This window comes from Mustela erminea, chromosome 16 (genome assembly GCF_009829155.1).
Source record: "Mustela erminea isolate mMusErm1 chromosome 16, mMusErm1.Pri, whole genome shotgun sequence".
NCBI lineage: Eukaryota > Metazoa > Chordata > Mammalia > Carnivora > Mustelidae > Mustela > Mustela erminea.
Window position 1 is genome coordinate 15,579,009 of NC_045629.1, and position 14,145 is coordinate 15,593,153.

Below are 14,145 nucleotides of genomic sequence, written 5' to 3' on the forward strand. Positions count from 1 at the left end.
TAGAATTGAAAGTTGAAAGACCAGACTTTGAGTTAATTCTAACTGGTGGATCGATACTGAGCAAATTTCCTTTGTTTCAGTGCACTTACCAAGAGATTAGTGTAGAATGCCTCCAAGTTCTGAAGTTTTATAATTTAGGATTCTTAAGAAGATTTTATTTATTTATTTGAGACAGAGCACAAGGAAGAGCAGAGGGAGAAGCAGACTCCACTGAGCAGGGAGCCTGGTGCGGGGCTCAGTCCTGGGACCCCTGAGACCATGACCTGAGCCACCCACCCACCTCTATAATTTATGATTTCCATAGCTTTGTACACTGTGAGTTATTCTAGCAGTGGTGAATGTTAGGTCTTGAAAAGTTTGGAAACCAATATAATTTTTAATAGTCATCCTTTATTTTCAGAATATAAGTAATGAAGACCCCAAATTAGATTTTATTCATTTTATTTGATGGGAATATGACCACTGCTTCCCTTCAGTGAATTTTGAAGTTCAGTGGTACAAAACCTCCATCTTTTCCATAGTATTGCTAAAAAGAGACAAGGGAATGTGTTCCAAAGAAATCCAAAGTTTTTTGTTTTTTGTTTTCATTTTACTGCCATTTTACATTATCCTTATGGATTTTTTTAGTACAGTTTTTTTAAGAATAGTTTTACAAAAAAGTTGGGGAGACAGGACAGAGCTCCGATATACCTTGCACCCAGCTTTCCTTATTAACATCTTACATTAATATGGTATGTTTGTTACAATTACTAGACCAGTTTTTTTTTTTTTTTAAAGATTTTATTTATTTATTTGACAGAGAGAGACCACAAGTAGATGGAGAGAGAGGCAGGCAGAGAGAGAGAGAGGGAAGCAGGCTCCCCGCCAAGCAGAGAGCCCGATGCGGGACTCGATCCCAGGACTCTGAGATCGTGACCCGAGCCGAAGGCAGCAGCTTAACCCACTGAGCCACCCAGGCGCCCCACTAGAGCAGTTTTGATGGTACATTATCATACTTCGCTTGAGATTTTTAAGTTTTACCTCATGTCCATTTTCTAGTCTGGGTTGCCATCGAGGCTAGCACATTACCTTTAGTAGGCCATGTCTTGTTAGGTTCCTCTTGGCTGTGGTGGTTTCTCGGACTTATTTTTGAAGATCTTGACAGTACTGAGTACTGGTCAGATATTTTGTAGTAATGCCTCTCTGGAATTTTATCTCACAATTTTCTTAGGATTTGACTGAGGTTATGAATTTTGGGAGGGGGAATACCCCATAGGGAAATTGCCATTTCCATCACATCGTAGCAAAGATGCATAGCCCCGGCATATGCTCGTTGATGTTGACCTTGGTCACCTGGCCGAGGTGGTGTTCCTCCATTGTAAAGTCACTTTTTCCTTGCTGAAGAATCAGTCTACACTTCAGTGGGCAGTTGTGTTCCCCCTTATCCTCGTATTTTTGAAGAAGAATATAAGAATATATTTTATTACTACTTAGCCTCATCCCAGCAGGCTGTGTCAATGCATTTTCGTTTTTGCTTGTATCACTTTAGAACTTTCCTTTCACTTTCTCCTTTTTTCAGTAGAACAGTTGTATATTGGAGGAATTCCAATGGAGGAATTCTAATTCATACCAACTCCCTGAGTTCTAAATCTGTGTATAGAATGATGATTTTAACAAAGGGATTGAAGATAAATTAAATAGTTTTTTTTTTTTAAGATTTTGTTTATTTGACAGAGATCACAAGTAGGCAGGCAAAGAGAGAGGGAGAAGCAGGCTCCCCATTGAGCAGAGAGCCTGATGTGGGGCTCGATCCCTAGGACCCCGAGATCGTGACCTGAACCGAATGCAGAGGCCTAACCCATCGAGCCACCCAGGTGCCCCTTAAATAAATCTTAATAAAGGAGATTTAGATAAAGGCAAAATATCTTGATCTTATTTGTAAGTAAGAACAGATGGTCAAATCTGAACAAATTCAGATTTGGCTGGGTTGAAAGCCCTGAGTTCAGAGCTAAATAGTTAGGTTACAGTGCTTCTTTCCATTAAAAAGAAAGGGTGATTTAAATAGCTTGGCATCTGTCTTTTGATGGAATTGTTTTGAAATAACTTCTGAGTCTGCTGCATAATATTCTGGCAAAGAGCAAGGACTTTGGAGGCCTACAGACTTGTCCTTAAATTCTAGGTCTATTAAACTAGATCCAAGCCTAGATTTCCTCATCAATTAAAAAAATTAAAAATGAAAGAATGAAAATAGATCCTTTTCAGAAGGATTAAATGCGGTAACACTCAGAAAGTGCTTATTAGCACAATCCCTGGACCTGTGGCAAATCTTCAAATATTAACTGTTCTTTTTTATTCAGAATTTAGAGAATTAGGAGAATTTAGAATTTATTGGTTGCCATTGAAGATTTCTCAGGGTAAATCTTCACTAACATGCAGTTTAGAGGTTGTAGAAAACTGATAACTTTCAATTCATAATGTTCTATTACTGAGATCCTGAGAACAGTCACTTCCTGAATAAAGCTTAAATTACCATTTATCTTTGTTTTGCCAACTTTTGGTTTCCAGAGTTTTAACTGACTGTCAGCCATACTTTTTCTAAATAAGTAAAATGTAACAACATAAAATTAGTTTCTTTCTGGCTAGAGCAGAGCAGATGGCAGAACCAAAGGCAAATTAGACCAAAAGGAAAGCAAATATGGGGGAATAACATAAGAAAACCTATAAACAATAGAAGAACACTGAAGCCAAAGATGAAAATTAGATCCTAAGAAGAAGTTTTTTTTGCTTTGTTACAGACACTCCTTGATATTGATACCATTTAAGTGTGTTAGTATCCAATGACAAAGCTAAAACAATGTAGTAATGAGTTTGATGCCTTTTATTCAAGGGAAAATAATCCATGAATTAGGCAGTACAGTGCCTCCCAAGCAGCAGAGCGCGCTTCCTGAAGGATTTTGGGCAAGTGCCAGTTTTACAGAATGCTGGAAGAGGCAGGAGGGAAACAGGTCATGACTGGTTAGCAGGTCCTTTTTTCTAGGGTAAGGTGAGCTAGCTAGGTTGAGTTGGAGGACTGTGATTGGTGTGTGTGCGGTTTCCTTGACAGGTAGGTGTCTCAGGTGTAAGTGCACGCCGACTTGGGTTCAGTTTCCTCACAGCCTGGCCACTGGGGCAGCCTCCATTTTGTGGGTGCCAAAATACAAATCAACTATCATTAATAAATAGTAAGGGCTTCATCATGAATGGTAACAATTTAGAATGAAAACACTAATGTGTATGTGTTACCTCCTTGTTTCATCAGCTATACTATGCAATTTAGAAGCAAGAGGTGTTTGACATCCATGAAACAAGATGGCAGTTTTAACCCTCCTAGTATGTATTTGAAAGAAAGCTATCTTGAGGTAAAAACTTTACAGGTAGAACTTTAACACGATATCATTGCATGCTAATATTGAAGCTATGATCTCCTGCTAAGATACTAAGTGTGTTATTTGTGCTTGGGCTTGCTGTATGAACTGACTTTGCATCCCCCTCTGTGAAGCACCTGGTGCCTGGAGCACACTCGGTTCGTGCATCTCATGGCTATTCTGTAGTTTGTCCATGTGTGTAAGCTGCCCAAGGGTCATCTGGGCTTCTGTCTAAACTCACTGATTCCAGTTGTACTTGTTTATTTTATTGTAAAATTTAAATATGTAAACTGATAAAATGTGACTGAATGAGTTGTTTCTATGAAAACATAAATTGGCGGCTTTGGAAATACCTGATAGAGGTGAGTTGTCTAATTAGGTGTAGATCAGAAAACTGTAAGCACTTGTCAGCAAAGTCAGAAAAATGTGTAAGTTTACACACAGTGTACGAGTGTATCTTCAGTTCTCACTCCCGTGGGAAATCTTAGGTGATGCATTAAAGGTGAGGCATGGTATGGAAGAAAGACATCAGGGAACTTGCATCACCAGATTCCTATTCAAAGAAAAAGTCTTGGACATATATCAAATAATTGGTGAATTAAAGTATATTCTCTTTTAAGTTACAATGCTTCAAGTTTTTTTGTATCACTTCTTGAATCCATTCCTTAACTAACACCAGTTTCATTATTTAACACTGTTCATTTTTAAGATTTTTAACCTAAATTATTCTTTTAAAGTCTGAAAACTTTTTTGCCTCTGCATTAAACAGATTAACCGTTTTCTGCATGCGGCTGCTTATGTACATGTGTAATGATAAGCTGTTATGATATCTTTGCAAATAAATTTAATAAAGAGAAAGAAGTATTCATATCACTTAGAAAATGGAATGGGCTAGAACTTACATATTTATTTCAAATACCTAAAGTGTAAGAAATGTTTTCTGTATGAAATGCTGGAGAGAAGACATACACCCAGTAACAATTACTGGTATCTACATTGACAGCCGTAGAACTCTTGTCAAGTTTTGGAAGTTGCCTTGAGTAAACCACTTCTCTTTTGGGAAGAAAGTCACTTGTTTCCTTTCTAAGAGCTTATATAAACTGATGGTTCCCCCCATTACTCCCTTTTAAAAAGGAAAAAACAAAGGAAGAAAAAGCATTAAGTAGTTCTTTTGGAATTACGTAGCTTTGGCTTTCCATATAGGCTTATTTTTTTTTCATTTTGATTTTGCTTGTTGATAAAAACAAACGAAAAACTGATAGAGTGCTTTCCTATAGCATATAAATGAAATAAACTATTTATTCACATTAATATTTATTTTCGACTGGATTAAATGATTTTACAAAAGAACTTTTGAACAGCTTTCTCTCAAAGGTTCAAATATTTAAAAGATCCATCAATACCAAGTTTTATTTACATGTAGTTACCCATCTTCTTTAGTTCATGTTTATAGTTCTTTGAGGAAACCCTTCCATTCACAGTGAGGTCTTAGCTAGTTTCAAGGAAAATCTCAGATGTTTTATTATTGTGTATCTTTTTTTTTTTTTTTTTTTTACACAATTCAGGAACTGCACAAGCTCACAGTAGACACACAGATTATTTACTACCTTAGAGTGGATCTACTTCCCAGTACTTACTGGACTCTACAGTAATTTTATTAATAATAAATCTACCACCAATAAATGTCCCATTTGTAATATACAATATTCACAATATGTAATTTTAATAATGTCAAATCTATTAACAGGTTGGGTAGCAGTACTCAAAACACTTTAGTCTCAAGACCCCATTACACCCAAATTATTGAGGAATTCAAAGAGCTTTTGTTCATGTGGCTTATATCTTGATATTCATCATACTGAAAGTGTTCAGTCTTTGAAGTATCACTTCCCATGTAATCTGGAAAACTGGACTTGTGCCCTCCTGAGAGAATGAGAGAGGAAAAGTCTTAGTGTGATTATGAATATATTTGGGCAGACCCCTTGGGACACCACTTCTCTGAGGCACACTTCGTTGATGGACTGGGGGTGTTCATACTCCACTGAGTGGATGGGTATCCTTAACAAGATCTGTCAAATCACTTCTTGAGTTCTGTCTTGGCAACTCCCTACCATACACACTCCCAGGGCCCCTTACCTTCCTGCAGGTGCATACCAGTTTTTTTCCTTTTTGATCTATGAACATAAAGTCAAAAACACATCTCAGCAGATTCATTACAAGGGGTCTATTGATTCATTAGCTTTTAGTCATCGCTGCACTTAAAAAAAATTTTTTTTGTTTTTAATTTATTTGACAGAGACACAGGGAGGGAGGGAACACAAGCAGGGGGGGTGGGAGAGGGAGAGGCAGGCTTCCCGCTGAGCAGGGAGTCCGATGTGGGGCTTGATCCTAGGACCCTGGAATCATGATCTGAGCCCAAGGCAGATGGTTAATGACTGAGCCAGCCAGGTAGCCCCACTGCACTTTTTTAAACATCGTATTTCCTCGCCTTATCTGATACTTTATTGCCTAGGAAAATAAGAATAGGAATGGTTTAACCAACAATTATGATTTCTGCCATGAAATTAGTATTGATATGTATGCATAAGGAGTTTTTATGAGGATCCTTGTGTCTGAAGGGAAATGTTTGTTTTCATCTGGGGTCTTCCTTACCTGTTTGTCCTAAACCCTTCCTTCCCATGTAGTCAGCATTTTCTCACGGTGCTTGGCCTCTGCTCTTCTCCACGTTTCACTGATGTAGAGCCAGAGAAATTGCTGAGTAATCAGTGATTGCCGTCTCCACTTTCCTCAGCTGTGTCTCCGTTCCTGTTGTTAGGCAGCCTGGATCCCCGCTGGGGTCCCTGCCTTCTTTCTGCCCTGTCACTCTGCTCCAGCCACACTGGCTTTTTGTCCCCCCACAAACCCAAGATGCATTGCTACCTTCAAGTCCTTCTGTTCCCTGCCTGTATTGGGTATTTGCTCTCTTCTCTGCTGCAAGAACTTTCAGATAGTAAGTCCCGCATCGCCATATCAGAAGTAGTTACTCTGTTATACTATTGTCTTACCTCCCATTTTCTTCCTAGAACTTATCTAAATTTTTCTGTGTATGGTCTTTGTTCTGTAAAGCGTGACATTCACAAGGTTAAGGGACTTAGTCTTCTTTATAGCCCTAAACCCTGCCCAGCACAGAAAGTGCTCACGAGCTATTGGCCGATGAGTCATTCACAGCTCCAAGCCTGTTCTTAGATTGAGGAAGGCGCCGGTCGCCATCACTGCTGCCGTGGTGGCCTTCATTGCCTGGGAACCGGGAAGTCAGCCTCTGATCTGGGGATGCACAGAGTAGGAGAAAGTTGGTGCTGTTAATTACTGCTTGGAAAAAAGCTATGTGACATTCATTTTCCTTATCAAGGAGCAAGCTGACTGCTTGCTAGTATCCCCATTGCCCTTCAGTAATCTCTCTAACTGCTTGGAGAACTGCCTCCTTTCCTCCCTCCCCCTCCCTTCCCTCTTTCCTTCCTTTTTATCCAAAATTGCTTTCAATTCTAATTTATTTATTTATTAAAGATTTTATTTATTTACTTGAGAGCGAGAGCATTAACAAGGAGAAGGTCAGAGAGAGAAGTAGACTCCCCATGGAGCTGGGAGCCCGATGCGGGACTCGATCCCAGGACTCCAGGATCATGACCTGAGCCGAAAGCAGTTGTCCAACCAACTGAGCCACCCAGGCGTCCCTTCATTTCTAATTTAAACTGGGTTTTCTCTGGGTCAGATAAGGGGTGGGAATCCAGTGATTTATCTGAGATCATTCAGACTGCGGGAAGGGACCTGGGAGATGATTCAATCCCAGTTTACAGATGAAGGAACGGGCTGGAAGGCTCTGATTTTTCTAAGATCCCAGAGAGTGAGACAACTAGGACTTTAAGCCCAGAGTTTCTCATTTCCACTTCAAAGCCAAACACTTCTAAATCTGGGCCCAAACCTTTCACATAGTTCACTTAGTTGACTGACCAAACAATTAAATTCAGATGTCCATTTTCTTACTTGTAAAAGGAGAAATATTCTCACACAGATTTGTTGGAGAATGAAATGGAGAGGCCCAGTGCATGGCATCTTGAAGCCCGCGACTTCTCAGGCTTTTCCTCTTCCCTCATGCGGTCCTGGCTGCCCACAAGTGGAAGATCCTGTTCTTCTCCTAATTCGTTACTGTCTCTTTCCTTCTTTGCATCCAGCTGTAGATCTTCTTCAAAGCCTCTTCAGCTTCCACTTGACCAAAAATTGCCCGCCCAAGTGAAACATTAAACATTGCCTTGTTAAAAATTAGTCTGATTTTTAGAGATGGATGTTTCTGTGTTATGGAAGCGTATATATCGCTTTTCACTTCAGAAATGTAAACACTTGTTTCAGTGACACTAACCCCTCTACCATTCAGAAGAGGTTGGGTCATGCAATGATCATTATTTGTGGCACAGGAGGGATGGTTTCAACTGTAGACAAAGCGGTAAGGATTTTATCGACTGACTCTGAGCCTACCCAGTTTAAAGGGGTTCCAAAGTGAATAATTACAAAATAAAACAAAGATAAGAATATTTTTGGAATTATCCAAAATGACAGCAGAGGGAGCTATTGAGGTTTGATTACACTTTCCCATTGCCCTGGTTGAGGTTTTTTTGTTTTTCTTTAAACTATAATATTTTGACTTAAGGCTTTCTCATCTCAATAGAAATATGCAAGAAAACTTTTATCGTATCGAAGGATGTATATGCAGTTTGGGGGATCGCAAAAAAATGAAGCTTTTTTATTTCTATCGCTCGCCCCCTCTTTCAATTCCCTTACCATCCCTAGAATTTCTATAAAAGTGGTTGAGCTATAAAATAATGATGATTTTATGGTGGCAGTTTTAGAAACGAGTCTGCTTACTATGAATCTGGGTCGTCAAGGTCAGCTGATCTGAAGGTCGTTGTCCCACACGGTGTTTTTGTCTGACTTCCTGGGACCTCTGTTGGGTTTCAAAAGTCTTTCCAGGGATTGCTTGTATGATCCCTATCGCTCTGCCTGGCTTCAGTTATATGGGATGGCATAGGAGACATGGAAGGGTTAAAATTTACAGCACTGTATGAAAAACTCTCATTAGAATGGAGGACCGTTACACCTGGGACTAGGGTCGCTTTGTGCGTTCACGCATGTGTGTAGTATGTGGTGGATGGGGGTAAAATGGGTGGGCAAAAAGTTTGTTTCGGGTTTTCTCACAATCTTCTTTAGGTCACACATGTGTTTATGATCTACTTCTGCTCTTGATGCTTTGGCTTTCCGACAGGACCGACTGTCCTGGTGCCTCCTAAGTGGATCCTCAGCCTCAGTGTACCCCCCCATTCCAAGCCCATAATCTTTGAATTCTTCTTCTAGGATTTTCTCCCTTTGGGCATGAAATATGTGGGGATGTAGGGATGCTCCTCGTAGTATTATTTGTGATAGCAAATAATTAAGAAATGGAAACAAGTCCATTTCTCTCAAAAATAAACTGTGGAATTCCTTACAATGAAGCAGTCTACAGCCTCAAATGCTTATGTGGAGAGACGTTGGTGTATTTTAAATTAAAAAACTCATGTCACATATGATTTGAGTGATCTGTACCATGAGTTTTAAAATCGAACACATAATTGAAATAGAAGACTTACATAGAATTTTTACACATAATTTAAATGTAAAGCAATTGTTTGAGGGATTTTATAGATAAAGTTCCAGAAATACATGCAAGACATTCATAACAATGGCTAATTCTGAACTATGGTGCTGGACTTGCTGGGTATGAGGGCAGAAAGAGGAGAGATCTTGCTCTTTGTCTTACATCTTTAGATATACAGAGCTTAGAGCTTATAATTAATAAGATAATTTAAATTTAAATAAATAAATCTATTATCTTCCAAGATCGCATCCCAGCATCAGTGTTACCCTGGAACCTTTTGTAACTCCTTGGTCTGATTTAGACAGTGTTCCAGTAGTCCTCTTCTCTCCTTGGGACTGCTTTATGGGGTAGAACTTTGATGTCAGGCATATCTGGGGCAAAATGATGTTATGTTGGGCAAGATATTGAACCTCCTTTAGCCTGAGTTTCTTCACTGGAAGACTGGGAACATTGACACCATATTGCAAGATAGTTATCGGGGCAGGTAAACTTATGCAAGAGCATGACAACAGGGAGATGGAGATGGTCGACAAGAGGTAATAGGTGTTTTTTGTTTTTAAGATTTTATTTATTTATTTATTTGTCAGAGAGAGAGAGAGAGAAAGAGCACAAGCAGGCAGAGTGGCAGGCAGAGGCAGAGAGAGAAGCAGGCTCCCCACTGAGCAAGGAGCCTGATGTGGGACTCGACCCCTGAACCCTGGGATGACCTGAACCAAAGGCAGCGGCTTAACCAACTGAGCCACCCAGGTGTCCCAACAGGTGTTTTTTCTGAGGATGAAGGTTGTTTTCCCTATTCTTATAGCCTTGATACTTTGTTGAAGAAATGCAGTAATGCATTATACACTAGGTTTTTCTTCTGTGGTATGACATCATTCTCTAGACCTTTGTATCAAATTGTACCTGAATTATGTCTCATTCACTTCAAGCTCTACTCTCAGCTAGCAGTTTGGATGAACAAGCTTGATTATGACTTCATACCAAAGGCTGACATGTTTCCAGTGGTCCTCTAATGACTACCCTAGAAGGTGAGTATAATGATGACCCCAACGCACCATATTAGGACAAACACAGTTACAGAAAATTCACAGTGAAGACTTGGCACTCTCAAACCAACTGCATAGGTAGTTTCTATACTGCTGATGGGATGAGTTTTTATCTGTTCCTGAGGACATCAATAGCCTGCATCAGAGATAGTGCGTGGTTTATAATTTTAACAGTGTTCCTCCCTCTTATGAGCTCCCCCTTTTTAAAGTCACTTCTCCCATATTGCTTTCTCTTATATTTTATTCTGAAATCATAAGCAGTATTTGTCCCGTAGCAGAGTCTTGGCAACACAAAATTTTGAATGAATGAATTAATCCATGATTTGTGCCCAATTCTGATAATATTCCCAGGCACCTAATTTTATGTCATTTTGTTTAATGAGGTATAATCAAACATTTTCTTCTGGTTCTTGAGAAGCATGTAGATATGGCAAAAACCTGATCAACTTGATTGTTCCATAAAGATATAAATGCTACTGGCAGAGTTCACTTGTTTAGAAGGTGCTTCTGGAAGTTGGTACTGCATTAATGTGAGAAGGTGATACATCCAGGTGAGCAAAATGCAAGTCAGAAATAAATCCTATAAAAATTCAGTGCAGCCTGTCTCCTTCCAACAACAAAAGCTGGAAGTGTTCTTGGTTTTAACTTTCCGTCTCTTTTGACACTTTGTTTTTTTATCAGCAGCGAGAGATGTGTTATTTTGTCCTCTTTTTTCCTTTTTAATTTGATGAAGTGTTTTAATTTTTTCCTTTGTGACTACTTCCACTGCTTCCGTGTTTTGAAATTCCACCCCTATTTCAACATTAGATATGTATCTATTTTAAACTTTCCTAATATTTTTATTCTTTTATATTTAACTGTTTAGAACTTTCTTTTCTTTCTTTCTTTCTTTCTTTCTTTCTTTCTTTCTTTCTTTCTTTCTTTCTTTCTTTCTTTCTTTCTTTCTTTCTTTTGTGTCTTCTGTTTTTAATCTCTGCTTTAAACTTCCCCCTCCCCCAACCAAGAATAAATTAAAGATCTATTCTTCTTGATAGCTAAGATTGTAATCCCAGGAAATGAGTCAGTGAAAAAATATGTCCTCATCAAATAGCAGTAGCAAAAGCTGTTCTTAATGAAATGCATGGTTCTACCAAGAGTCTAGAGCTAAACAAAGAGGTCAGATGATTATCACAGATGACCACAGCTAGAACCTTTACCACCAAGTCAGTATGCCAAGTTATATGTATACCTGGGAGGAAATACTTCTTAAAATATGTCTCCAACAAGCCTAGATAAGCTATTAAAGTCATAACAAATGGCCACAGTTTCTTTATCATGCCTCTGATTGGGAGGTAGACTTTATGTCTCCTAAAGATCTTCCCTACCCTGTGACTATTTAACCAACAAAAGACAGGGTTAAGTGACACTTACCTAGTGGGTGTAAGCCTTAAGAAGGTCTAGAACCTTCTGGTTTTACATTTTTGGGAGCCCTGATTGGCCATATAAAAAATCTGGCTGCCCTATTGGAGAGACCACATGATACTACATGAAGAGAAAGATGGGTCCATGCCAATGTCTGAGGGAAGCTTCAAAAGATTCAGTCTCATCCCCTTCTGATTATAACCCCATGAGAGATCTATCACAAAATTTGCAACATATGGGTTTGGCTTTGGCTTTGGGGTGGGTAGAAGTTGGAAGGGACTCAAGGAGACTATAAGTGAGGCCTGGAAGGATGGAGTAGAAATTGTCATTGAAGGTCGGAGAAAAGATGACCTGTGTTACCCATGACCAAAAGCTTGGCAGAAAGTTGATAAAAGGGAAAATAGCAAATATATCTGATGGATCTATGGCCAGAGATTTGTGCTCTGTAGCCACACAGCAACTTTGCAAGGATGGCATCGATATCCCTATTACCAAGGTGAGGAAATTCAAACTAGAGGAGATCTTTTCCCAATATCACACAGCTGGTAAATAACAGAGTCATACTTTTAACACAGTTTGGCTAAGGGATTTCCATGCTATCAATGGTTTTCTTTCAGCTATATATGAAAAAGTATCCATAGATAGAGATGAACTGGAGAAGAAATTATTGAATTTTTGAGCAGAATCTAAAGGAGACATTTCCAGCAGAGACTCTTAGAGACTTGGCAGGTGTGTCAAGTTGATGAGAAAACAGCAAATGTTCTGTTGTTAGAGGGTGACTGGCAGCACCTAGGCTGTCTCACATGTAACCCAATGCCTCGAGCCATTATGTAAGCTATTCACTTGGGACAGAATCATGCTCTATAGAAAGTCTTTGGATTTCTGTTTCAATGGTTATAACATCGCCAACCCATGGAGAATTTTTCCAGCATGATAAAAAGTTGCAAGCAATACCATGGAATAAGCTATCCAAAGCGTGAGGGTGTAGCTTCTTCAAACTGCTTAGAACAATGGAAAAAATGGCAAGCCCCAAAATGAGTTCCATACCCAGAAAATGACTGATGAGTTCTTAAAATCTGACCTTCAAAGTGGGGAACTCTATGAATTTTGTTGTTGGTACCTGGAGACCCTGTGCAGGAGACTGTAATGATTGCCCAGAGTAGATACCTTCCTGTCCCCCCAAAATAAGCGATGTCTCCGCAGTCTGAAACAAAACGAAGAATGGGAATAAAAACGATACCCTTCAAAGGAACCCAGCAACAAGGCCATTTTGATATAGATTAACAGGAGTTTCCCAAAGAAGAGATGGATTGAGTGAGCACTACCAGAGATGTCCTCTGGTAGCTGGAGGTTGATCACCATAGAGGAATCTAGTTCTAAAGAGGCACTTTCTGTTTTACCTGGGTGGACTGCTGCCTCTTGGATCCCACCATCCCCAGTTGATTATAAACCAGATTTCTCCAGTGCTCACTCCATCCATCTCTTCTTGGGAAACCCCTGTTAATCTATATCAGGGAGCTTTCTAACCTTACATTCTTATGTCCAGATTTACAGCCTGTAAGGAAAAGAGAGATTAAGGGTGGGACCAAAAAGGAACTAGACCTAGAAGAAACTCTCTGACCCTAGAAAGAACTAAAGATCTTACACTCCATTGAGGGTACAATGGCATGGGTTGGAAGGGTTGGGGGCGCAAACTTTTAAGGTTTTTTTTGGCTACCATTGTTCACATGATTATCTTATCAAGCTTTTTGTTTTTTTTTTTAATGGAAACAATCCCGCAGCATTTACTGTCCTCTGGTAATAACATAAAGGTAATCAAAACAATATGAACAAATGTTTTAGAACTACACTTCCAACAAAGGACATCTAAAAACAAACAAACTACATGGCCTTCTCAAGAACTTCTCACTTCATTGATCATTTCTAGTTGGAGACAATTTGGAGCCGGATAATATTATCTCCTTCTGGCATGATCCGACCCAGTTGTTTTCTTGACATTGTTTTAGAATGAACCTCTTCTGCATCATCTAATACAAGGTTCATGTACTCACCAAAACCAGTGATACAGCCCTCTATTTGCATGTTCATTTGCTCGTAAAGCCACACCTGAATCTGAGATTTATTTTGTAAGTATCTGAAGATGAGGTTGATGAGCTGTACCATCACGTTCTGTACTTTTTGGCCCTGGCCAGTGTATGCCATGGTGGAAGCTAACCTTTTACCAGGTTCTTTGGAGTAGTGAGAGCCACATATTCAACTGACCAGATTTGAAAAAAGGAGTGAAATGTGGAAGAGAACTGTAGTCATCTGGATTGGGCTGCTGAAATCACTGTTAAGCACTGCTGTTGTTGTTTTCATGGGAAATGTATTCTTCGTATTGATGCTAGAAAGATGGACATCACATAAGTTTACATAATTTAATTACAAAGTGGCAACCCCTCAATCCTGAGGTATTCTATTGATTTAGGAGCAAGTTACTGAAAAGCTGGATCATACAAAGGCATGAATGCCAGGAGGCAGGGTTTGTTGGAGGCCTTCTTAGAGTTAGCAAACCACAGACCTCATAAAGAACAGGTGGCAATGACCTTAGAGCATATACTAACTCACACGAGAGCACAGGAGTTAATTTTGATAAAACACAGAAAACAGCTAAATT

The 14,145-nt window shown here is 39.4% G+C and overlaps 1 protein-coding gene across 1 annotated transcript; it reads right to left on the reverse strand.

Moving 5' to 3' along the window:
- Nucleotides 1-13,392: 13,392 nt before the first annotated feature.
- Nucleotides 13,393-13,695, reverse strand: LOC116575406 (small nuclear ribonucleoprotein E-like). Its single transcript, XM_032316758.1, has one exon. It carries the CDS (start codon nucleotides 13,689-13,691, stop codon nucleotides 13,413-13,415), a length of 279 nt encoding a protein of 92 aa, XP_032172649.1. The 5' UTR covers nucleotides 13,692-13,695; the 3' UTR covers nucleotides 13,393-13,412.
- Nucleotides 13,696-14,145: the final 450 nt, after the last annotated feature.